This window comes from Mustelus asterias, chromosome 9 (genome assembly GCF_964213995.1).
Source record: "Mustelus asterias chromosome 9, sMusAst1.hap1.1, whole genome shotgun sequence".
In the NCBI taxonomy this organism is placed as follows: Eukaryota; Metazoa; Chordata; class Chondrichthyes; order Carcharhiniformes; family Triakidae; genus Mustelus; species Mustelus asterias.
Window position 1 is genome coordinate 1,670,187 of NC_135809.1, and position 26,993 is coordinate 1,697,179.

General features: G+C 47.2%; 1 protein-coding gene across 1 annotated transcript in view; it reads left to right on the forward strand.

The window, feature by feature from the left end:
• Nucleotides 1-26,993, forward strand: part of nav3 (neuron navigator 3) — a 396,979-nt gene that overhangs the window by 96,916 nt on the left and 273,070 nt on the right. Inside the window, exons 2-5 of the mRNA XM_078221087.1 lie at nt 7,263-7,380; nt 8,030-8,082; nt 19,756-19,828; nt 24,069-24,243. Of these exons, the coding sequence (XP_078077213.1) occupies nt 7,263-7,380; nt 8,030-8,082; nt 19,756-19,828; nt 24,069-24,243 (419 nt within the window). The remainder of the gene's footprint in view (nt 1-7,262; nt 7,381-8,029; nt 8,083-19,755; nt 19,829-24,068; nt 24,244-26,993) is intronic.

Genomic DNA, 26,993 nt, shown 5'->3' on the forward strand with positions numbered 1-26,993 from the left:
GTGTGAGGGAGGAGAGGGGGAGCGAGGGAGGGACGCAAGGAGGGAGTGGAGGGGGGAATGAGGGAGGGAGGAAGGAGGGAGCAAGGGAACAAGGGAGGGAGCAAGGAGGGAGTGAGGGAACAAGGGAGGGAGCAAGGAGGGAGTGAGGGAGAGAGGGAGAGAGGAACCGAGGGAGGGAGCAAGGAGGGAGAGAGGGAACAAGGGAGAGAGCAAGGAGGGAGTGAGGGAACGAGGGAGGGAGCAAGGAGGGAGTGAGGGAGAGAGGGAGAGGGGACCGAGGGAGGGAGCAAGGAGGGAGAGAGGGAACGAGGGAGAGAGCAAGGAGGGAGAGAGGGAGCGAGGGAGGGAGCAAGGCGGGAGGGAGGGAGGAGAGATCGAGGGCGAGAGGGAGGGAGGGAGTGAGGGGAGGGAGGGAGGGAGTAAGGAGGGAGTGAGGAAGGGAGGGAGGGAGCAAGGGGGGAGGGGGAGGGAGGGAGAGAGCGAGGGGGAAGGGAGGGAGCGAGGGGAGGGAGGGCGGGAGACAGCGAGGGCTAGAGGGAGGGAGGGAGTGAGTGAGGGGAGGGAGGGAGGGAGTAAGGAAGGGAGGGAGTGAGGGAGAGAGCGAGAGAGGGAGCGAGGGGGGAGGGAGCGAGGGGAGAGGGAGGGAGCGAGAGAGGGCGTCTTTCTCCAGTTGCATTTCAGATTCAGAGTTGAGAGCGCCATGCACTGATCACAGTGAACAGGATCTACCTCGCCCTCTTTCTTCTCTCAGAGGGTAGTGAATCTGCAGAATTCTTTACCGCAGAGGGCTGTAGAGGCTGGGTCATTAAGTATTTTTAAGCCTGAGATGGACAGATTTTTAATCAGTAAGAGAATTGAGGGTTATGGGGATAAGGCGGGAAAGTGGAGTTGAGATTATCATGTCAGATCAGTCATGATCTCTGACTGGCAGAGCAGACCCGATGGGCTGAATGGCCTACTTCTGCTCCGCCATCTTGTAGTAACAGGTAGCAACGGTTTATTGAGATATTTCGTCTCAGAGAATCGAAAGTAGTTGATTTTAAGGAAAAGGGAGTTTAAAAGTGACATACAATTATTTTGCTTTAACCATATCACTGGTTGAAATGTATGAGTAAATTCAGCCTCCAATGGCTGTCGTGTAATTGGTGAGTTTTGCCCAATAGTTTTCATCACTGGGGGTTTTCCTCACCTTGCGCCTCGCTCTGTTGGTGAAGATTGATCACTGTGATTGGTCAATAATTCCATCATTATTGTATCATGTGACTATCAGGATGGTCAGTGCTGAAGGAATGTGGGCCCCGCTCGGTTTTCATCCATGAATCTCTGTGTGAAATGGGAGAATCCAGAGATGGTGACAGCGGAGCCGATGGTGGGGAGCTCAAAACCAGAACAACAATATTACACGCGAGGCTTTGCTGGAACGGAAGATAACATTGGTCAGTGAGCATGGGGGAAGGGACGTGGTGTGAGCTCGGACACAGACAGCGAGGGATTGGTGTAAATTTGGATACAGAAAGCCCACCAATGCCTCTGCTTTCTCAGAAGTCTAAGGAAATTTGGCATGTCAGCTATGATTCTGACCAACTTTTACGGATGCACCATAGAAAGCATTCTTTCTGGTTGTATCACAGCTTGGTATGGCTCCTGCTCTGCCCAAGACCTCAAAGAACTACAAAAGGTCGTGAATGTAGCCCAATCCATCACGCAAACCAGCCTCCCATCCATTGACTCTGTCTACACCTCCCGCTGCCTCGGCAAAGCAGCCAGCATAATTAAGGACCCCACGCACCCCGGACATTCTCTCTTCCATCTTCTTCCTTCAGGAAAAAGATACAAAAGTCTGAGGTCACGTACCAACCGACTCAAGAACAGTTTCTTCCCTGCTGCTGTCAGACTTTTGACCTTGCATTAAGTTGATCTTTCTCTACACCCTAGCTATGATTGTAACACTACATTCTGCACTCTTTCGGTTCCTTCTCTATGAATGGTATGTTTTGTCTGTATAGCACAAGAAACAATACTTTTCACTGTATGTTTAATACATGTGATAATAAATCAAATCAAATCAAAATCAGAGTGTAGGATGAGCTGATTTTTGTAGAAAATGGGGGCGTTTTAAGGTGAGCCAATGAAGATGAATCAATCGTTGTGGGACTGTACAGTTTATCAGGGTTCCTGCGCACAGTTAGCTCTGAGGGAAAGTCTGATGTCTATCCAGCTGGAGATCCAAAGGTACACAACGCCCCCCCCCCCCCCCCCACCCCGCAACCGCTCCTTCCACACCCTCCCCTCCTCCCATCCCCCCCATTCTCTATTGGTGATCAGAACCTCAGCATGGTAGCACGGTGGTTAGCACTGCTGCCTCACAGCGCCAGGGGCCTGGGTTCGATTCCCGGCTTGGGTCACTGTCTGTGCGGAGTCTGCACGTTCTCCCCGTGTCTGCGTGGGTTTTCTCCGGGTACTCTGGTTTCCTCCCACAGTCCAAAGATGTGCGGGTTAGGTGGATTGGCCGTGATAAATTGTCCCTTAGTGACAGGGGGATTAGCTCGGGTAAATGAATGCGGTTACGGGGATAGGACCTGGGTGGGATTGTGGTCGGTGCAGACTCGATGGGCTGAATGGCCTCCTTCTGCACTGTAGGATTCTATGATTCTATGATCCCCGCCCAGAGCGACACTCATCCTCAATATTCTGACCTCTGCTGGGAAGTTGGTTAAACCTTAATGTTTCACCCGCTCCTGGTAAAGAATGTGTTACTCTCGGCATCACCAGAATGACAGGAATTGATGAGAATGCATTCATTTCTTTACACCTGGATACACAAAATCACACAACACTGGAGGATGCCATTCAGTCCATCATAGCTATACGAGCTCCAATCAATCCCACTCCCACCCTGCTCATTACTCCAAAGATTAGATTCTCATTCAAACATTTAGTTTATTTATTAGTGTCACAAGTAGGCTTACATTAACACTGCAATGGAGTTTTACTGTGAAAATCCCCAAGTCGCCACACGCCTGTTCAGGTACACTGAGGGAGAATTTAGCACAGCCAATGTACCTAACCAGCACGTCTTTCGGACTGTGGGAGGAAACTGGGAGAAACCAGAGGTAGGTTCTTCACGCAGAGAGTGGTTGGGGTGTGGAATGGACTGCCTGCAGTGATAGTGGAGTCAGACACTTTAGGAACATTTAAGCGGTTATTGGATAGGCACATGGAGCACACCAGGATGGTAGGGAGTGGGATAGCTTGATCTTGGTTTCAGATGAAGGTCGGCACAACATCGTGGGCCGAAGGGCCTGTTCTGTGCTGTAATGTTCTATGTTCTATGTTCTATGTTCTAACCCACACAGACACGGGGAGAAAGTGCAAACTCCACACAGACAGTGACCCGAGGTCGGAATTGAACCCGGGTCCTTGGCGCTGTGAGGCAGCAGTGCTAACCACTGTGCCACCATGCCGCCCTCATTTATCCAACCTTGTACTGATTTTGCTCCCACTGGCCTCCCAGGCTGTACATTCCAAATCAGGACTCCATGCCAACTTAAGTGACAAGAAGAATTTGGCACAGTTCCGCTTTAAATTAGTTAAGCTGTGAGCATCTGTAATACATTATTTGTTGGTGGCTCCAGTAATCGCCGAGTTTAAATGGGACCTGAAACGGACTTTGAGCTTCAGATGCCAACACGCACTGATGCCTGTAATCGCTCGGGAGAAACCCATTCCCATTTCTATCACCTTCTCAAAGAATAAAATGCTCAGAAACAAATCAGGTCCAAATCAATTTTCGGATTGCATTAAAAACGTGTCAGCGATGACCCTGGGGGGACAGCTCAAATGTTAACAGTCACACTGATTCGTAACGATCTTCAACAATTTATTCAGTTGCTTTAATTCTCTCTAAATCCTCTTCAGGAATGAGTTCTGAGTGAGTTTGCAAAAGCAAATCCAAGCAACCAGGATACTGTCCGGTTAGAAATCACTCTCGGTTTCAACACGTCTGTGTTGTGTGTCGGTGAGTGTGTGTGTGAGAGGGTGAGTGAGTGAGAGGGTGAGTGTGTGTGTGAGAGGGTGAGTGAGTGAGAGGGTGAGTGAGTGAGAGGGTGAGTGTGTGTGTGAGAGGGTGAGTGTGTGTGTGTGTGTGTGTGTGAGGGTGAGTGAGTGAGAGGGTGAGTGAGCGAGAGGGTGAGTGAGTGAGAGCGTGAGTGAGTGAAAGGGTGAGTGTGTGAGGGTGAGTGAGCGAGAGGGTGAGTGTGTGAGAGGGTGTGAGGGTGAGTGTGTGAGAGGGTGAGTGAATGAGAGGGTGAGTGAGTGAGAGGGTGAGTGAGTGAGAGGGTGAGTGTGCGAGAGGGTGAGTGGGTGTGAGGGTGAGTGAGTGAGAGGGTGAGTGAGCGAGAGGGTGAGTGAGCGAGAGGGTGAGTGAGTGAAAGGGTGAGTGTGTGAGAGGGTGAGTGTGTGAGAGGGTGAGTGAGTGAGAGGGTGAGTGTGTGTGTGTGTGAGGGTGAGTGAGTGAGAGGGTGAGTGAGTGAGAGGGTGAGTGTGTGAGAGGGTGAGTGAGTGTGAGGGTGAGTCAGTGAGAGAGTGAGTGAGTGAGAGGGTGAGTGAGTGAGAGGATGAGTGAGCGAGAGGGTGAGTGAGCGAGAGGATGAGTGAGCGAGAGGGCGAGTGAGCGAGAGGATGAGTGAGTGAGAGGGTGAGTGAGTGAGAGGGTGTGAGTGAGAGGGTGAGTGAGCGAGAGGATGAGTGAGCGAGAGGGCGAGTGAGCGAGAGGGTGTGAGCGAGAGGGCGAGTGAGCGAGAGGGTGAGTGAGCGAGAGGGTGAGTGAGCGAGAGGGTGAGTGAGCGAGTGGGTGTGTGTGAGTGTGAGTGTGTGTGTGGGAGTGTGTGTGTGGGAGAGTGTGTGTGGGAGTGTGTGAGTGTGTGTGTGTGTGTGTGTGTGTAGGAGTGTGTGTGTGTGTGTGTGTAGGAGTGTGTGTGTGTGTGTGTGGGAGTGTGTGTGTGAGTGTGTGTGTGGGAGTGTGTGTGGGAGTGTGTGGGAGTATGTGTGTGTGAGTGTGTGTGTGGGAGTGTGTGTGGGAGTGTGTGGGAGTATGTGTGTGTGAGTGTGTGTGTGTGTGTGGGGGGGGAGTGTGTGGGTGTGTGAGACTGTGTGTGTGTGGGAGTGTGTGGTGTGTGTGTGTATGAGTGTGTGTGTGTGTGTGTGTGGGAGTGTGTGGGTATGTGTGTGAGCGTGTGTGGGGGTGTGTGTGTGTGTGTGTGGGTGTGTGTGTGAGCGTGTGTGTGTGGGAGTGTGTGTGTGTGTGAGACTGTGTGTGGGTGTGGGAGTGTGTGTGTGAGTGTGTGTGTGTGTGAGTGTGTGTGTGGGAGTGTGTGGGTGTGTGTGTGAGCGTGTGTGTATGTGTGGGAGTGTGTGGGTGTGGGAGTGTGTGTGTGTGTGTGTGGGAGTGTGTGTGTGTGGGAGTGTGTGTGTGTGGGAGTGTGTGTGTGTGGGAGTGTGTGTGTGTGTGTGTGGGAGTGTGTGTGTGTGTGGGAGTGTGTGTGTGTGTGTGAGCGTGTGTGTGTGTGTGAGCGTGTGTGTGTGGGAGTGTGTGTGTGTGTGTGTGTGTGTGTGTGGGAGTGTGTGGGTGTGGGAGTGTGTGTGTGTGTGTGTGTGTGTAGAAGTGTGTGTGTGTGGGAGTGTGTGTGTGTGTGATTGGTGGTCAGTGTTTGGGGAGTGGGTGATGCTGAGCAGTGAGGCAGAGACGTCCCTCGCTGTGTGTTTCTCTGGACTCGAGCTGGAAACTCCAGGGATTTTCCACTCTGATGATTTTGGCACAGCGCCAAGTGCTTTTCTGACAGAATTCACAAACTAATTGTTATAGAGAATCGGGAGTTAAAGTGTAACTTGTACAAATCTGGAAAGCTTTTACTCAGAGTTAGAAATCCCTCGCTCCTTATATTTGCCATTGTTACTCTAGTCCACCTTCAACAAACTCAACGCAAGTGTTTTTCAAACACAAGATTCACCCCCTTCCTGTGCATCCTCATCACGGAACATAAACCAGCCACTCTGCCCGACTGGCCCATGCTGGTCTGCACACTGCACACACGTTTCCTATCACCCCCATTTCAATTCACCCAATCAGCAGATCCTTTCTCCCTCAAGTGTTTATCCACCTTCCCCTTAAATGTACCCACAGTATTCACTTCATCCCAGTCCCACATTCGCCCCACTCCCCATGGGAGCAAGTCCCACATTCTTCTCACTCTCTGTGGGAGCGAGTCCCACATTCTCCCCACTCCCTGTGGGAGTGAGCCCCACATTCTCCCTACTCCCCATGGGAGCGAGTCCCACATTCTCCCCACTCCCCATGGGAGCGAGTCCCACATTCTCCCCACTCCCCATGGGAGCAAGTTCCACATTCTCCCCACTTCCTAGGGGTGCGAATCCCACACTCTCCCCACTCCCTCTGAGAGTGAATCCACATTCTCCCCACTCCCTGTGGAAGCGAGTCCCACATTCTCCCCACTCTCCATGGGAGTGAGTCACACATTCTCCCCACTCGCCGTGGGAGCAAGTCCCACATTCTTCCCACTCCCCCTGGGACCGAGTCCCACATTCTCCCCACACCCTGTCGAAGCGAGTCCCACATTCTCCCCACTCCCTGTGTGAATGAGTCCCACATTCTCCCCACTCCCCATGGGAGCGAGTCCCACATTCTCCCCTCTCCCCGTGGAAGCGAGTCCCACATTTTCCCCTCTCCCCGTGGGAGCGAGTTCCACATTCTCCCCATTCCCCGTGGGAGGGAGTCCCACATTCTCCCCTCTCCCCGTGGGAGCGAGTTCCACATTCTCCCCATTCCCCGTGGGAGGGAGTCCCACATTCTCCCCTCTCCCCGTGGGAGCGAGTTCGACATTCTCCCCATTCCCCGTGGGAGGGAGTCCCACATTCCCCCCCACTCCCCATGGGAGCAAGTCCCACATTCTCCCCACTCCCCGTGGGAGCGAGTCCCACATTCTCCCCACTCTCTGGGTAAAGACATTTTTCCTGAGTGAGAGTAAGATTTTTTTGACTGTGTGCTGTCGGTGTGACACCCACCTCTGTGTTCGTTGAAAGTGACTCATTCTCAAAAGGGAGCAATGTGAAACCTCTTCAAAGCAGTTTCCTTTTTTAAGACGCTCGCAGTGGAGGCAGTTTGATCCAAAATAGCCCTTGTGCTCCTGCCAACATTAGTGCTGCAAGAATTCTGACACCCTCTCTCTCTCTCTCTTGCTATACAGATTTACACTGATTGGGCCAATCATTACTTGGCCAGGTCTGGTCACAAACGACTGATCAAGGATTTACAACAGGACGTGGCGGACGGAGTTCTGTTGGCAGAAATCATTCAGATCATTGGTGAGAATGAACTCAGTGGGATCGCAGCATGCCCAAATATTTTATAGAGTATTTTTCAGCAGTGAGTCCAACACTGAATAACATTTCCTGACATAGGGCATCACATTTCCATGGATTACAGACTCTTGCTAGAAGTGTGCGAACATTAAAGTGCTTTGAGTGTAAGAGGAAGTGAGTATCTGGTTAGATTCTGCTTGAAGTGGAGGTTAATCTGTATAAATTGGACAATATTTCTATGGGTAGTTAGTGTACATTCTGTAATACCCGTGTGGCCTCCATGTGTGAGCTCTGTCTGTGCAAGTGTCTCCGATATTCCTCAGCAGCTTAGGAAATGTTATCCCATCTCTGGGCAAGACACTTGCTGAGAATTTCAGATTAGTCGCGGTTTGTAATTTTGTTTTTTTTTACAACCTCCCCCTCTCTCCTTGCACTCCTCCACTTTCATTCAATCAGGCTGCAACTGCGTGCTGTGTTCAAAATGTTTTGCAGACACTGTGCCAAGATCACCTCTGCCTGGAGACAGTGGTGAGAGGTGGGTGTGGGGTTGTCTCGGGGAGAGAGTGGGAGTTTGGTTGTGTGCTGCGAATGTCACAGAAATATCTCTCATTGTCCAGTCAGAGTTTATTGTCTCTGTTTGTACTTTTTACAGCCAATGAGAAGGTTGAAGCTATCAACAGTTGCCCAAGAAGCCAGGCCCAGATGGTAAGAAATTTCAAAACTTTACACTGACGGAATTGGTTAAAAAGCAGGCAGAATGAATTGCACAGGCTTGTGTGAAGATTTAAAATGTAAATATTTAGCTCAGACTTCATTATTGAAGCATGTAATTGGTCAGATTATTGAGTTGTGTTGTACGAGTGAAAACCATGTGCAAGTTATGTATTTGGTGATTACTTTGAACTTGTAGCCATGGGTGAAATTTAAGGATTCGGATCATGCAAAGATCCATTGAACTCGGGAGGGACTTCCCTGCTTCGGGCTAACGCGGCCACATAATCCCGCCCATAGTTACATCTTCGTGTCATACCCAGGTGTCTCATACCCAGTATTTTTCTTATTTATTAGTGTCACAAGTAGGCTTACGTTAACACTGCAATGAAGTTATTGTGAAAATCCCCTCGTCGCTGCACTCTGGCGCCTTGTTCACAACATAGTTTAAAGTTTATTTATTAGAAACAGGCACCTGGAGGAAACCCATGCAGACACGGGGAGAACATGCAAACTCCACACAGACAGTGACCCAATCCGGGGAATTGAACTCAGGTCCCTGGCGCTGTGAGGCAGCAGTGCTAACCACTGTGCCACCGTGCCGCCACCAAGTGTGTCACACACCTAGTGTTTATCAAAAGCCTGGTTAGTTTCCAAAGCCACTGATCATCGTGGAAGGTTCAGTTCCACCAAAGGAATGAAATAGAAGGTGAAGGCATTGCTCAGTTTGTGGCAACTTAAAAGGCTGGCACAACATTGTGAGATTAGTGAATCATCAGAAGATTCTCTTCGAGATTGTCTAGTTTGTGGACTCCGAAATGAGGTTGTCCAATGAAGATTGCTTCCTGAATATGCTTTGACTTTATAGACAGCAGTAGAAATCGCAATGACGATGGAATTGGCTGCTAAAGCGGCTTCACAATTTGGTTCAGGAATGAGGTTGGGAACTACCCCAAAAGAAAACAGCAACAAGCATGTCAGAGATGTGCCAAAACAGGCCAGTGAGTGAGTGCTGGAGCAAGGATAGTCAATGCGAGAATTGTGACAGAATGGGTCACATTGCAAAAGCTTGTTGGGCTCGAGCAGCTCCCCCTGAGAAGAATATTCAGAAGGAGAATCTGGGACCTTCAAGAAGAAGCACAAGTTGCATTTTACAAAAATAATTTACAACTTGGAACAAAGGAATTACAACTGTGAAGCAGAGAATGTCCAGAAAGATGATGAGCTCCAACTGACCGTCTTATCCATGCAGAGTGAATCACATAGATTTGGGGTGATCCCAAAGTTAAGTGTACAACCCATTAGGATGGAGGGGATACTGGTGCCGCTGTAACTTTAATTCCTGAGAATACACACCAGCAAAAGCTGAAACATCTTCCTTTAAAACCAGCTGATGTGATTTTAAGGACAGACACGGAAGAGACTGTGCCGTTAAAAGGTTACATCAAGGTCAGTGTCGAGTTGAGGGGACAAACTCTCCATGGAGTTGCCTCTCCATGTGGTCGGTGGTAATTTTCCAGTCCTTTCTGGGAGATCATGGTTGGAGAAGATAAAACTGAACTGGAGTGCTGTCAACAGATTGGCCCATGCTAAAATAGACCGACAGCACCTTCTGGATAAATATAAGAGTGTATTCGAAGAGACACTGGGCTTAATGAAAGGAGTTCAGGTGAAGATAAAGCCGAATAGTCAACCAAAACGTTTCAAAGCAAGAGCAATGCCATTTGCAATTTGTCCCAAAGTTGAAGAATAATTAGTATGACTTGTTAACACTGGTGTGTTAGAGCCGATTACAATGAATGAGTGGGCTACTCCCATCATACCTGTTATGAAACCAGATGATTCAGTTTGTATTTGTGGTGATTTTAAAACAAACATAAATCCAGTGTTGTGTTCCAATCAATATCCGCTTCCTTTAATTGAAGATTTGTTTGCTGGGTTATCAGGCGGGCAGAAATTCAGTAAGATTGATCTTTCACAAGCGTATTTACAAATGAACATAGAATATAGAACAGTACAACACAGAACAGGCCCTTCGGCCCACGATGTTGTGCCGAGCTTTATCTGAAACCAAGATTGAGCTATCCCACTCCCTATCATCCTGGTGTGCTCCATGTGCCTATCCAATAACCGCTTAAATGTTCCTAAAGTGTCTGACTCCACTATCACTGCAGGCAGTCTATTCCACACCCCAACCACTCTCTGAGTAAAGAAGCTACTTCTGATATCGTTCCTGTATCTCCCACCATGAACCCTATAGTTATGCCCCCTTGTAATAGCTCCATCCACCCGAGGGAATAGTCTTTGAACGTTCACTCTATCTATCCCCTTCATCATTTTATAAACCTCTATTAAGTCTTCCCTCAGCCTCCTCCGCTCCAGAGAGAACAGCCCTAGCTCCCTCAACCTTTCCTCATAAGACCTACCCTCCAAACCAGGCAGCATCCTGGTAAATCTCCTCTGCACTCTTTCCAGCGCTTCCACATCCTTCTTATAGTGAGGTGACCAAAACTGCACACAATATTCCAAATGTGGTCTCACCAAGGTCCTGTACAGTTGCAGCATAACCCCACGGCTCTTAAACTCCAACCCCCTGTTAATAAAAGCTAACACACTATAGGCCTTCTTCACAGCTCTATCCACTTGCGTGGCAACCTTTAGAGATCTGTGGATATGGACCCCAAGATCTCTCTGTTCCTCCACAGTCTTCAGAACCCTACCTTTGACCCTGTAATCCACATTTAAATTAGTCCTACCAAAATGAATCACCTCACATTTATCAGGGTTAAACTCCATTTGCCATTTTTCGCCTCAGCAGTGATCCCACTGACAATTTTTTATCAAAACAAGCTTTATTCATAACACAGTTTAATATAGCTCTGACAAAATGAAAGTATAATACTTATACTTTCTCCCCACTAACAAAACTACGAATTTTTGATCTCTCATCTGCTTCCTTTTTCATCACATGCTGTGCCACCTTTAAATGCTGTCTAGCCAACTGACCAGCCCCAGTTAATCTTTCCCGAAAGTTTAACACACAGTCCAATAATGTGGCCTCAGAACGCTGACTCACCTATTTCTCCTCAATCAATTTAATTGGTCCTATTCTTATTTCTATTCCACGCTCACATGTTTCCTTCTTAACCTGAGGTACGCGATCTTTATTATTCTCCAGTGAGTTCTCCTTTACCACCTGTGGATTTCACTTATCTTCAGTTTCTATCCCTCACAAATTGAAATTTATGTCAGAAACCAAACATTCGCTTCTGAACCAATTCCAAATCATCTGCCATTATTGCTCCTCATCTCACAGTTTTAACCTGTTGCTTTTCCACCATTTTAAGTTGTGCTTCAGTCCCTGAAGTTCAAATAAGATAATGAAGGGGCTGGATAGGGTAGAGGTGGAGAGATTCTTTCCACTTAGAAGGGAAACCAGAACTAGAGGGCATAGCCTCAAAATAAGGGGGGGCCGGTTCAGAACAGAGTTGAGGGGGAACTTCTTCTCTCAGAGGGTAGTGAATCTCTGGAATTCTCTGCCCATTGAAGTGGTGGAGGCTTCCTCGTTGAATATGTTTAAATCACGGGTAGATAGTTTTCTGATCGATAAGGGAATTAGGGGTTATGGGGAGCAGGCGGGTAAGTGGAACTGATTCGCTTTAGATCAGCCATGATCTTGTTGAATGGCGGGGCAGGCTCGAAGGGCCAGATGGCCTACTCCTGCTCCTATTTCTTATGTTCTTATGTTCTCTTTACCTTGTTCCTTGGCCAGTGCTGCTCTCTCTCTCCTCCCGTTGCTTTTAATTCTATTTCAAACCGTCTCATTTCTTTTTCCAGTTCAAGATGTCTCAATCCCATCTCTTGCTGAAACTGTTCCATTTGTAATTGGATTTTAGCCAATTGCAATGACTCAAACTGTGTTTCTGGCAAATTTAAATGCTGAGTTATCGCTGAAATCACCTCATCCTTCCTCGCCTGTTCAGACAAAGTCAACCTCAGCCGCTTCGCCAATTCCAAAAGCTTTGTTTTAACCACCCTTTGTAAACCACTCCGAGAGACCTCTTCCACACACAGGAAAACCACAGCCACTGAAAGAGCCATTTTCCAACAAAGGCACTGCCTCTTTAAGCTAAGCAAGTACAACACCTGAATCACATACTAGTTTCTCAACACCCACTCTCTTCAAGTTCAATAGTTCTAAGCTAAACAAGGAATCATAGTTTTTCATCCCGACAATAGCCCCCAGTTTTTGGTAGGTGCCAGATCAAAAACCCCAATGAAGCCAGACAAAACCCCAATGATTTTTCTACTTAGCCATTGACGAATTAGTGATCTACTTATCAAAATAAGCTTTATGCATTCACAGTTTAAATATAACTCTAACAAAATTTTAACTCTTAACTGTTGAATAATCTTTAGACATGAAAAGAAGCAACTCTTAATTTCCAACCTATAACTATTCAGTTCCAATTAAGCAATATTTCTCTTATAGACTTAAACCACACTTTAAAAATATAGTTAGCAAATCCAAATATACTTGCTCAGACTTGAGTTAACTGCTTTCGAGCTTCCAGAGAGATTTTGTAGAGAGGGAGAGCTGCTTGAGGGCTGCTATTGTTAAACAGCCCTCTCCAGCAACTGCATTTTTTTAAATGAAAATTAAATTGCTTTTTCTGCTGCAAGCCTAGCTCCTCCCATTAACCTAATATCACATGATCCAGTCAGCCTCATCTGAAACCCCAGGAAAATCCAAATGAACAAAGGCGCATTAACTCTACAAAGTAACATATTGCTTGCTAAAATGAGTTATTATCCTGCGTTCTCAGCATCTGCTGCATTCCTACCAGACAAACAGTGGTTAGCACTGCTGCCGCACAGTGCCAGGGACCCGGGTTCAATTCCTGGCTTGGGTCACTGGCTGTGTGGAGTTTGCACATTCTTTCCGTGTCTGCGTGGGTTTCCTCCGAGTGCTGCGGTTTCCTCCCACAGTCTGAAGATGTACAGTTTAAGTTGATTGGCCAGGCTAAATTGCCCCTTAGTGTCAGGGGGATTAGCAGGGTAAATGCATGGTGTAACAGGGATAGGGCCTGGGTGGGCCTGGTGCAAACTTGATAGGCTGAATGGCCTCCTTCTGCACTACAGGGATTCTAAGAAACCGACTGTTTGTAGAAAAACACTGAATTTTAAAACAGTCCCCCTCAAACATAAAAATGATCAATGTCACAGAATCACCACAGTATCATTAATCATTACACACAGCCAATAAGAAAGTCAACCAGGAAGATGTCTATTCCTCTTTGGTTGTATAGAATGTTCTGGAATTTGGCTGTCCTTAACTAGAAGTGTTATTGGGAACTTCAGGAGACACTTCTGCACTTGGAACTAATTCTGCATTATTCTCACATTGTAGAGTAGCAAAGATATAATCATCAGGCAACTCAGATTCAACTCAGATAAAAGCAAAATACTGTGGATGTTGAAATCTGAAACAAAAACAGAAAATGCTGGAAAATCTCAGCAGGCCTGACAGCATCTGTGGGGAGAGAATGGAGCCAATGTTCCGAGCCTGGATGACCCTTCGTCAGAGCGAACTAAGTGGTAGTATTCACAACACCGGAACTAAAGAAGTTGGTACTTCCAGAAATGATTCTGAAAAATCATTTTGAGATGACAATTCAGTGTCACCAAACTCGTTCATCTTCACTTTGAACCGTGTAAGAAATTGGACCTGTTTCTGCTAAAACACTGGCTGGTACCCATTTCTCACTCGTGGCAGAATTACACGCTAACACTCCATCTCCTGGTTGAAATGAGAGTTGTTTTGCCCTCACTTCTCATCCAACAACTTGAGATTGTTGTTGACGGTCCATTATCTCTGAAGTTTCTGGAGGTAATAACAAATCAAATGTAGCTTTCAACTTCCTCTTTAAGATGAACTTTGAGTAGTTGAATGAGTAGTTTTTCTATAAATTCCAAAAAGCCATTCACATGACGTGATATGTCAAAACAACTTTGCTGTTTTGAAGCTTTTAAAGAAAGTTTCAAGGATTTTACAAATCTTTCAGTGAATCCATTGGTTTACGGATGATAAGCTATGGACTGTATTTGCTGAGTACCATTTATTTGAGATAAGCTCTTGTGAAGTAAATTGTGAACCATTATTACCAACAATCTGTTCCAGTTTACCAAATCCTGCAAAAAATTAATCAAGTTTTTCGATGGTTACTTCAGTTGTAGTAGATCTGATGATAATAACCGCTGACCACTTTGAGTGTGCATCAGTTATGACTAAGAACATGCAACCTTCAAATAGACCAGCAATATCTACATGCAATCATTGCCATGGCGTTTTAGCCCTCTCCGAACTATGTAAAGGAGACAACAGTGGAATCTTTCTTATTCATGCACAGGATTTATTTATTTATTTATTAGTGTCACAAGTAGGCTTACATTAACACTGCAATGAAGTTACTGTGAAAATCCCCTAGTCGCCACACTCCGGCACCTGTTCGGGTACACTGAGGGAGAATTTAGCATGGCCAATGCATCTAACCAGCACATCTTTTGGACTGTGGGAGGAAACCGGAGCACCCGGAGGAAACCCACGCAGACACGGGGAGAACGTGCAGACTCCACACAGATAGTGACCCAGGCTGGGAATCGAACCGGGGACCTTGGAGCTGTGAGGCAGCAATGCTAACCACCATGACACCGTTCTGTCCCTGACACTGTCATACTAATTCTCCTTCAATCTTGGTACAAATTGCAAATGGCACCATTCTTGCTTGACACTGTTCCATATTTTTCTTTAATCAGTGCTTGGCCACCAAAAATAACAACAACGTGCTAATCCTTCATCTGGACTCTACCAGAATGCCCTTCTTCCACACAGGCTAGGAGGAATGCTGACTCGGATTCCCCACAATAGGCACCCACCTTGGATGGCCAGTTCAAGTTTTCTTGATACATTTGGTTTCAAATCAGGATGCTACAATGCATTCCAGCTACTGTTCCTTTCAACACCACATCCAACGCTGTCCTCATCACGGGATCATTTCTGATGTTTCTCTGAACTTGAAAAGCTGTCACATTCGTCAAACATGACTCTTCTAAAATAATGTCCATCTTTTTAGGTGCTTTATGTAGGATTTTACCATCAACAATGTGACCCAAATACTGAACTGATGCCTGGAAATAGTCACACTTTCCATTCTTGATACACAGACCATGTGCTTGAAGATGTTCCAATGTTGCTCCTAAATTATTCAAGTGTTTCTAAAGGGATCAAGGGATGTGGGAGGAAGGGGGGGATCAGGATATGGAATTTGATGATCAGCCATGATCATAATAAATGGCAGAGCAGGCTCGATGAGCTAATTAGCTTACTCCTGCTTCTAGTTTCTAAGTGCTCCTGTTCACTGGACCCTGTAATTAGAATATCATCCAGCTAACATTGTACACCAGAGAGACCACTTAAAATCTGATCCATCAATCTTTGGAATTGGGCTGATTTCCAAAAGGAAATCTTTTATAATGAAAAAGACCTTTATGAGTAACGATGGTAAGCAATGGCTGAGACTCAGTGGCTATCCACAGATCTCTAAAGGTTGCCACTCAAGTGGATAGAGCTGTGAAGAAGGCCTATAGTGTGTTAGCTTTTATTAACAGGGGGTTGGAGTTTAAGAGCCGTGGGGTTATGCTGCAACTGTACAGGATCTTGGTGAGACCACATTTGGAATATTGTGTGCAGTTCTGGGCACCTCACTATAAGAAGGACGTGGAAGCGCTGGAAAGAGTGCAGAGGAGATTTACCAGGATGCTGCCTGGTTTGGAGGGTAGGTCTTATGAGAAAAGGTTGAGGGAGCTAGGGCTGTTCTCTCTGGAGCGGAGGAGGCTGAGGGGAGACGTAATAGAGGTTTATAAAATGATGAAGGGGATAGATAGAGTGAACGTTCAAAGACTATTTCCTCGGGTGGATGGAGCTATTACAAGGGGGCATAACTATAGGGTTCATGATGGGAGATATAGGAAGGATATCAGAGGTAGGTTCTTTACGCAGGGAGTGGTTGGGGTGTGGAATGGACTGCCTGCAGTGATAGTGGAGTCAGACACTTTAGGAACATTTAAGCGGTTATTGGATAGGCACATGGAGCACACCAGGATGATAGGGAGTGGGATAGCTTGATCTTGGTTTCAGATAAAGCTCGGCACAACATCGTGGGCCGAAGGACCTGTTCTGTGCTGTACTGTTCTATGTTCTCACATTTGTGCCAAAATGGTAAAATTGTTGGGGGTTTAACCTGGCTTCACAATATAACTCGGAGTTTCTGATCTGGGATCCTAGTAGTGCATAGTGCTGTGTCCAGAGTGTTACTGATCCGATGTATAACATCGCAGTCATTTGTTTTCATGACTACAAAGTAAAGGGGGAGGGATGTTGTATACTGAGTAGTTGCAGTCAGAGTGGGTCACGTGATTTCATGATAACATCATTGGGATGTTACTGAGGCTCCTGCCTCCTGAGACAGCGCAGACATTTCTATCACCGACTCACCGGCAGGGTTCCGTCACGCTCTGTAATATTGCTCTTTAGAATTCATGGACATGTGCAAATGTTTGATGTGAAAGAAGAGAAAATTGCCCAACTCAATTGCTGATTGGTCTGTGCTAAAAGCCAATGCTATAATGTTATTGGATGGAATTTGCCTTGCTCCTTTTCTTCAATCAAGGCCAGCTGAGCATTGAATCGCTGCAGTTTCCCCACCCCCTCGTCCTGGGGTTCAAACAGGATTATCTTGGGCAGTTATAATTTTTGTTGCCTTTGTATACTTGGCTGGCTCACGAGAACACAGTGCAGCCAAAACATACGGTCACAGATAGAAATTCAAAACCTCGCTATGTTTACTCTGAACTGGAGTCAGTCATCACTCTGCAGGTGATGTCCTTTCCCTGGCTCACAAACATTTTGATTCAGGTCCCACTCTGTCGGCAGATACTCTCTCTCAGTGCAGTACTGAGGGAGTGCCGCACTGTCAGAGGGTCAGTACTGAGGGAGTGCCGCACTGTCAGAGAGTCAGTACTGAGGGAGTGCCGCACTGTCAGAGGGTCAGTACTGAGGGAGTGCCGCACTGTCAGAGGGTCAGCACTAAGAGAGTGCCGCACTGTCAGAGGGTCAGTGCTGAGGGAGTGCTGCACTGTCAGAGGGTCAGCACTGAGGGAGTGCCGCACTGTCAGAGGGTCAGTACTGAGGGAGTGCTGCACTGTCAGAGGGTCAGTGCTGAGGGAGTGCTGCACTGTCAGAGGGTCAGCACTAAGAGAGTGCCGCACTGTCAGAGGGTCAGTGCTGAGGGAGTGCTGCACTGTCAGAGGGTCAGCACTGAGGGAGTACCGCACTGTCAGAGGGTCAGTGCTGAGGGAGTGCCGCACTGTCAGAGGGTCAGTACTGAGGGAGTGCCGCACTGTCAGAGGGTCAGTACTGAGGGAGTGCTGCACTGTCAGAGGGTCAGTACTGAGGGAGTGCTGCACTGTCAGAGGGTCAGTACTGAGGGAGTGCCGCACTGTCAGAGGGTCAGCACGAAGAGAGTGCCGCACTGTCAGAGAGTCAGTACTGAGGGAGTGCCGCACTGTCAGAGAGTCAGTGCTGAGGGAGTGCCGCACTGTCAGAGAGTCAGTGCTGAGGGAGTGCCGCACTGTCAGAGGGTCAGTACTGAGGGAGTGCCGCACTGTCAGAGGGTCAGTACTGAGGGAGTGCTGCACTGTTAGAGGGTCAGTACTGAGGGAGTGCCGCACTGTCAGAGGGTCAGTACTGAGGGACTGCCGTACTGTCAAAGGGTCAGCACTGAGGGAGTGCTCCACTGTCAGAGGGTCAGTGCTGAGGGAATGCCGCACTGTCAGAGGGTCAGTACTGAGGGAGTGCTGCACTGTCAGAAGGTCAGTACTGAGGGAGTGCCGCACTGTCAGAGGTGCTGTCCTTTGAATGGGTTATTACACCAAGGTCCTGTGTGCTAGTTTGAACTGATATAAAAGCTTCCAATATGGATGCTTGCTCTGTGCTGTGTGGGTTTGTAGTTTTGTGATGATTCAGCAGAGAACAGGCTGTACACAAGAGAAAAATGAGATGAAACTTTCCCCACAATCAAAGAGCAACAGCTGAGATCCACAGGTGACCTGATCAATATTTATCTCCAAACGAACATCACTACAAAACGTCAGATTATCTGCGGATGATTAGATTGCTGTCTGTGGGACATTGCTGTCAAACAGAAATCAGTTGCTGCATTTCCTACAATACAAAAATGACGACAATCCAAAATAATTAATTGGCTGAAAAATGTTTTGGGATATTGCCAAGGTCACTGTATTAATGCAAGTCATTCTATAAGAATGAAGGAAAGTTGGGAATTGGCTTGTGTCTGTTGGTGCTGGATTTTTAAAAAATTCATTCGTGGGACTTGGGCATCGCTGGCTGGCCACGATTTATTGCCCGTTCCTGGTTGGCAGAGGGCAGTTGAATCAACCACATTGCCGTGGCTCTGGAGTCACATGTAGGCCAGACCAGGTAAGGATGGCAGATTTCCTTCCCTAAGATATATTAGTGAACCAGGTGGGTTTTTCTGACAATCGACAATGTCTTCATGGTCATCAATAGATTCTTGATTCCAGATATTTTTATTGAATTCAAATTCCGCTATCTGCCGTGGTGGGATTCAAACCCCAGAACATGACCTGAGTTTCTGGATTAATAGTCCAGTGATAATACTACTGGGCCATTGCCTCCCGTTGTTAGGTTGTCAGGAAACCTCCTGGTGTGGCTGCACGGAGGAAAAAGCTTTGGGTAGTCTCACTCCAATCCTGAGTCCATATAAATGCAATAGTTTTGAAGTTACTTTTTCCCTCTCTTTCCCCCTCCCTTTCTGTCACTCTTTCAATCTGCATACACTTTCTATCTTTCCGTATTTCCTTCTCTTTGTCTCCTTCTCCCTTTCTTTCCCTCTCAATGTTCCTCTCTCGTTTTCTCCACTTTCCTTTATCCTTCTCGCTTTTTCCTTTTCTCGCTCTCTCTCTCTTTCTTTTCATCACCCTCTTCCCCTCTCTTTTCTTTCTCTTTTATGTCTTTTCTTCCTCTCTCTCTCAGAAAGCTCTGGGTGCTGGTGACATTCGGTGAGTTGAGTCGAAGGGTTTTCTCTCGTATTAAAATGAAGTTTGCTCGAAATTAGACAAAGCAGCTCCATCGAAGGGGGTTTTTCAGCTGTTCACAGGAGCACCGGGAGATTGACATTTACCACCCCCTGGTACAGCTGCCACTGTGTCACATAGGTCTCTGTCACTGTGGGCAGCGATCCACTGCTCTGTGTAGATGTGGAGCTATTCACTGGGCTTGCATTGTCTGCTGTTTGTAGTCTACCAAATCCAGTCCCGCTTTATGTAGGTTGAATTGTTGGCATGCTGTCCCAAATTAGGCATTAATGAATTCTTTAACATCCTGCAAAGTGTGGGGACAATGAGAGCTTTATTGCAATCTCTGAATGAGGTTTAATCCTCTCTTGTGAGATTATTTTTGCTGAATTGATCAGTATGAAATGATTGTGAAGCACTCAGAGCTTTCGCTGTATTTCTGGAGTTTCAGAAGTTGTTCCATTAAAATCTTTTCCTTCTGCTCTTTTTCAGATTGAGAATGTTGATGCTTGCCTCAGTTTTCTGGCAGTGAGGGGAGTTCATATTCAGAGTCTCTCAGCTGAAGGTTAGTGTGGGATCTTCTCCCGTTCACTTGATAACCTATTCCTGTTTTATCAGAGCTGGACGGAGCGAGTTGATTGGTGCCCAGGGAGAATTGATTTGCACGAGACTCTTTCTAACCTCCCTCCGTTTGCTCTTTCTGAGGCTGTGAGCGTCCGATGCCACATTGTAAACACCACCCACTCCAGCCCCAACATTCCCCGGTCCGTCCTGTCATAGAGTGGGACACCATGGGGTGGCAGGGGGGCACAGTGGTTAACATTGCTGCCTCACAGCGCCACGGACCCGGGTTTGATTCTCAGCTTCGGTCACTGTCTGTGTGGAGTTTGCACGTTCTCCCCGTGGCTGCGTGGGTTTCCTCCGGATGCTCTGGTTTCCTCCCACAGTCTGAAAGATGTGCTGGTTAGAATGCATTAACCCGAACAGGCGCCGGAATGTGGCGACCAGGGGATTTTCACAGTAACTTCATTGCGGTGTTAATGTAAGCCTACTTGTGACACTAATAAATAAACAGAACTCAGAACCCCAACTCCTGACAGGGGCTGCAGAGAATCTCTCTGAATTCCTGATCACACATTAACCGTATCATATTCTTCTTTCAATGGGATAATCATTCAGAAAACCTGAGTTCAAACGAACATTAAAAACAGGAACTGGAGTTGACTATTCCACCCGCTTGAGTCCATTCTGTGACTCAGTAAGGTCATGGTTCATATTCAATCTCAAGTCCCACTCCGGCACTTTGAGGATTTGAATTCAGGGTCAGTAAAAATGATCTTACAGCTGTTACATTGTCGTAAATCCCAATGAGTTCATGAATGCCCTTTAGGACTGACATTACCCCATCTGCTGTGATCCAGCAAGAAGCAAGACGAATGTCCATCTTGGCTCAGCCTGAGACAAAACTGTTTCAAAAAACCCTGATGCTTTAGCAATGAAGAGAGATTGGAGAGATTGGGGTTATTTTCCTTGGAACAAAGAAGGCTGAAGGGTGTCTTGATAGAGGGTTACAAAATTATGAGGGCACAGTAAGAAGTCTCACAACACCAGGTTAAAGTCCAACTGGTTTATTTGGTAGCATGAGCTTTCGGAGCGCTGCCCCTTCATAAGGTGAGTGGAGAGTTGGGTTCACAAACAGGGCATATATAAACAGAGACACAATTGCAAGATAATGGTTGGAATGTGAGTCTTTACAGGTAATCAAGTTTTTACAGGTACAGACAATGCGAGTGGAGAGAGGGATAATCACAGGTTAAAGAGATGTGTATTGTCTCCAGCCAGGATAGTTAGTAGGATTTTGCAAGCCCAGGCAAGTCATGGGGGTTACAGATAGTGTGACATGAACCCAAGATCCCGGTTGAGGCCGTCCTCATGTGTGCGGAACTTGGCTATCAGTTTCTGCGTTGTCATGTGTCTTGAAGGCCGCCTTGGAGAACGCTTACCCGAAGATCAGAGGCTGAATGCCCGTGACTGCTGAAGTGTTCCCCAGCTGGAAGGGAACACTCTCGCCTGGTGATTGTACTCGCATTCCAACCATTATCTTGCAATTATGTCTTTGTCTATATATGCCGTGTTTGTGAAACCTACCTCTCCACTCACCTGATGAAGGGGCAGCGCTCCGAAAGCTCGTGATTCCAAATAAACCTGTTGGACTTTAACCTGGTTGTCGCGAGACTTCTTTAAAAAAATACCTGGATCTGCACCTTAAGTGCTGTGAGCTACAGGGCTATGGGCTGGGTGCAGGAAGATAGAATTAGAAAGGGCATCTGGGTGTCCTTGGGTTGGCATGGACAAGATGGGCTGAATGGCCTCCTTCTGTGCTGTAACATTTCTCTGGTTCTATGGACATTAAAGTTGTAAACTCGCCCTGTGATCTCCTCTATCACGATGTCACAACCTCTTTTCAATTACGTTTAAATTTTTACACCAGAAAACAAAGTCATTGCCCCATTGTACCCCTGGGAAGGAGCTGTCCAATTAGCCCCATTCGATCCCCCCAACATTCCCTGTCACCCTGAAAATTGTTTACTGTATTTATTCAATTCCCTCTGGAAAGTGACTGTGGAATCTGCTTCTCCTATCCTTCCAGATTACAGTCAGGCTGTGTAAAAATAAAAATTCTCGTCTCTCTCTCTCTAATTCTTTTGTCAATTATCTTAAATCTGTCTCCTCCAGTTACCAACCCACCTGTCACTGAAACCAGTTTCCCCAGAGCCGTATGATAAAAGAATTATCTCCCAATAATTTTCCAGAGCTCCTTTTTATGGCCTTTGGTTAACTCCTTCTGTGGCTTGGGAGTCAGATGTTGCTCAACAGCCGCGCTCCTGTAAGGGTTTTCCTCTGCTAAAGGTGCTATTTAAATGCAAGTTGTTGTTGTTGTGCATTCACCTTCAGCTCTGCGTCTTATTACTGAAACTCTCCGGTATATTATGAGATGGCCCACATGGATTGGGAAGGAATGTGGAGTGTCAATGCCTTAAATTCAAGAGATTCCCAAGCAGCCAGACATCCTGGAGCAGGGCACTAGCACGGGAATTCCGAGTACTTTTGGAATGTTACAAGTCAGACACTAGACGATGCACAGGATTGGAATAGTCCATCAATGCACCAAGGGCCAAATATAGTCCATGAGGCATCTCCAGTCTGAGTTACTCACCATCTGCCCACATTGGCCTGAATGTTGGGAGAAGGTCCTTTCCTCATTGGTGAATAAATCAAAGGCAAAAGGACTAACATCCTGAAACACACAAAGAGAAATCCAGAGAGAGAACTGTTTCCCTGCGAGGGGGAACGGCTGAGAGCAACTTTTAAAAATTGATTCACGGTATGTGGGTGTCATTCCCTAACTTCCATTTCAGAGGGCAGGTGTGAGTCACCCACATCGCTGTGGCTCTGGAGTCACATGTAGACCAGACTGGGTAAGGACAGCAGATTTCCTTCCCTAAAGGACATTAGTGAACCAGATGGGTTTTTACGACAATCGACAATAGTTTCATGGTCATCTTTAGGCTTTTAATTCCAGATTTCATGGTGGGATTTGAACCCGGGTCCCCCGAGCTTTACCCTGGATTGCTAGCCCAGTGGCAATACCACGATGCCATCGCCACCCCTATTTGATGGATGTGTTCAAAGCCAGGGGGGGTCTGGAGTGAGTGGATAGATAGGGACAGGCTGTTCACACTTGTGAAAGGTTCGAGAATGGAAGGGCACAGGTTTAAAATAATTAGTAAAAGAAGCAACAGTGAAAAACCTTTTTTACACAGCGAGTGGTTCGGGTTTTTTACACAGCGAGTGGTTCGGGTTTTTTACGCAGCGAGTGGTTAGGGTTTGCCTGAGGGTGTAGTGGAGGCAAATTCAATTGAAGCTTTCAGAAGGGAATGAGTGTTATCTGAAAAGGAAGAATGTGCACTAAATAAATTGCTCAACACCGTGGACCGAGTGGCCTCCTCTGTGCCGCCCCAATGCACATTTAATAAGAGTTTCACTGGCTGTCTTGTCTGGAGACAATACACATCTTTTTAGCCTGTCTTGATGCTCTCTCCACTCATGATGTTTTGTTTCTTAAAGGCTTGATTAGTTGTAAGTATTCGCATTCCAACCATTATTCATGTAAATTGAGTTTGTGTCTTTATAAGCTCTGTTTGTGAACAAAATTCCCACTCACCTGAAGAAGGGGCTTGGAGCTCCGAAAGCTTGTGTGGCTTTTGCTACCAAATAAACCTGTTGGACTTTAACCTGGTGTTGTTAAACTTCTTACTGCGTTTAATAAGCCCCAAGTTGCGTGATATTGTGCAAATTCCCAGCAGCATCCACGGCAGGAAACACTCCCTGTTCGGGGACACTGAGGGAGAATTTAGCACAGCCAATGCACCCTAACCAGCACGTCTTTCAGAATGTGGGAGGAAGCCGGAGCACCCGGAGGAAACCCACGCAGACACGGGGAGAACGTGCAGACTCTGCACAGACAGTGACCCAAGCCGGGAATTGAACCCGGGTCCCTGGCGCTGTGGGACAGCAGTGCTAACCCGCTGTGCCACATGCTCAGTTCTCTGCAGAGGGTCCTGAAGCCAGATTTCCAGTCGGAGGGGTGCCCTTGAGGTACTCGGACACTCCCGGAACTGTTTGTGTTTCATTGAGTTAGCGATAATTCGGGTTGAAGTCTGCTTTGCCTTTGGCAGCAGTCAGTGATGAGGGGAAAGGGGATTCTCTGGACAATCTAAATGTGTTTGTTTCTGGTTTTTCAGAGATAAGAGATGGGAATCTGAAGGCTATTTTAGGGCTTTTCTTCAGCCTGTCCAGGTACAAACAGCAGCAGCAACAGTATCAGGATCTGCTGGAACTGCAGCAACAAGTCCAGCACCAGTCAACAGCGACTGCCCCCGCCTGCCAGCAGAGGGTTCAGCAAGACATGCAGTCCAGGTAGGTCAGTGACCCTCTCCCCAACACAGTCCGGGGTCTAATCAATCCCACAGCGTCCTAACACACGTTAACAAGACACCTTCTACCTCTGAATCTCTCCATGCTGTAGACACTTGGTGAATTTAGAGAATAGGAGCTGATAAAGCCATCACAACACATCGTTTCAGCAGATCTCTCAACCTCCTATGTCCCCATAACCACACCAAAAGCTGTTGTTCGAAGCCTCTCATAAATATAAGGTAGTCCCCAATAAATCCAATCAGGAATTCAGTAGATATCTCTTCTGAATGGGGAGAATGTGAGACTCACTCCCACATGGAGTGGGGAGAATGTGGGACTCACTCCCACAGAGAGTGGGGGAGAATGTGGGACTTACTCCCACGGAGAGTGGGGGAGAATGTGGGAATCGCTCCCACGGGGAGTGGGGAGAATGTGGGACTCGCTCCATGGGGAGTGGGGAGAATGTGGGACTCGCTCCCACGGGGAGTGGGGAGAATGTGGGACTCGCTCCATGGGGAGTGGGGAGAATGCGGGACGCGCTCCACAGGGAGTGGGGGAGAGTATGGGATTTGCTCCCACGGGGAGTGGGGGAGAATGTGGGAATCGCTCCCACGGGGAGTAGGGAGAATGTGGGAGTCACTCCCACAGGGAGAGGGGAGAATGTGGGACTTGCTCCCACCGGGAGTGGGGAGAATGTGGGAATCGCTCCCACGGGGAGTGTGGAGAATGTGGGAATCACTCCCACAGGGAGTGGGGAGAATGTGGGAATCGCTCCCATGGGGAATGGGAAGAATGTGGGAATCGCTCCCACGGGGAGTGGTTGAGGTGTATGCTGTTACAGTTAATGAGAATCTGGATAAACACATAAAGAATAGAAGGGGATGGTGATAGGGTGAGATAAAGAAGGGTAGGAGGAGGCTCATTTGGAGCACGAACACCATCACTGAGTAGATGGGTTGAACGGCCTCTTTCTGTGTTGTAAATACTGTTATTGGTAATGTTGCTAAATTCACATACTGACAGTTAATGAGTTTTAGCAGATTCCCTGAGTGTCTGCACAGAGGCGCAACCAGGACCGGGGGAAAGGGGGAAGGGGTGGGAGGGGGGGTGATGGTGACGAAGCAGTCCACTCAATTGGCAGCACAGCCATCACTTTTGACATTCAGTCCCACTGCCACTGACGCACAGCGGCAGCCGTGTGTACCGTTGACAAGAGGCACCAAGACTCCTGCGACAGCACCTTCCAAACCCATGAACCCAACAGCTAGAAGGACAATATTTATATGAGTGCAGTCACCGCTACTTGTTCCCTGCCATAAATGTTGGACGGTGAAGCTGATAGGTTGGTAAAAATTGCTAAGAACAATCTCCAGTGTTGATCAAACTCGTTCACTACCCCTGAAAATGTATTCTTTGTATCGGAGTCATTCAGTGATGGGTTCCAGTTAATCCTGACCTGGCCTCACTGTGGATTTAAGTGGGACTGTCCCTGAATTTGCACTTTTCTGGGATGAAGCAAAATCCGGAGGTGCCCGGCTCCTGTCCCAGATTTCCCCAGGCCTTGGGCAGACCACCACCGCCTTTATAAAATGAATGCAGCTTAGAAACAATAAAACTTTTTACAGAGGGGCCTCATCAGCTTCATTCTCAAAGTCTACGGACGGGAACTTCCTAAGGGCTGATCCCACTCGACTATTGAGATCTCCCCAGGAATGTGGCATTAACACCTTTTACAAAGTCCATGCTTCCAGCAAGGTTGTGACTGCGGAGGAAGAACATCTGCTTGATTATACGTCACATCTGGACCCCGGTGTTAGAATCCTGATATGCTATAATGCTGTGGTAATTCTCTCAACAAATAATAATGGTTCTCCCAATTATTTACCCAAGTCATATAGAAATCATAGAAAATGTATGACAGAAGGGGGCCATTCGGCCCATCTTCCTCTGCTGGTATATTCAGGTACTTTCTCAATGTGGTGAGCATTTCTGCCACCATCACCCTTTCACGGTGAGAGTTTCAGCTCCCTGCAATCCTCTGACTGAAAAGACATTCCCTTAATCCTTCTACCTGTTACTTTCAATCTGTGCCCTCTTGGTCTTTGATCCTTCTGTTGAGGACAAATAGGTTGTCCCTATTTACTCTGTCTCGGTCCCTCACTTTTATATACCTCAATTAATAGCACACTCAGCATTCTCTGTTCAAAGGAAAACACCCCAGCCCAGTTTTCCACATTTGTGTCAATGCCAAACCCTTCCCATAGGATAGAACTGAGAGGAATTGAGATCAGCTTTGATGCGATGTTCAGTCTCTGTGACACTCCATATTTGGCCCCATTGACTATAACTCTAGACGATGTCTATGAGGAATATTGGAACAGGAATGAGTCACTTCACCCTTTGAGTGTGCCACAGCCAGTTCTCATTCGCATGTCGACCGCAAAGTTGGCAGGAAGAGACAGCTCTGGCCATTGGGGAAGGGGGAATGGACCATCTGATTGTCTAATATCAGTTTGTAGAAGAGCTTGAAGTTTCCCCAGCAGAACATTGAGAAGATGAGTAATGATGGAGTGGCAGTGATCACCGTGCGTTAACACCAAGCTACACTGAGCTGCAGTGCCATTTGCTCAGGAACACATGGCTTATTGGAGTTGATTATGTGAGAATGTGGCTGACAGCATGTCCGCTGTAACCTTCAACGTTCTAATCCTTATGTGAGACAGCACCAATAGAACTGTTTCTTATTTTGT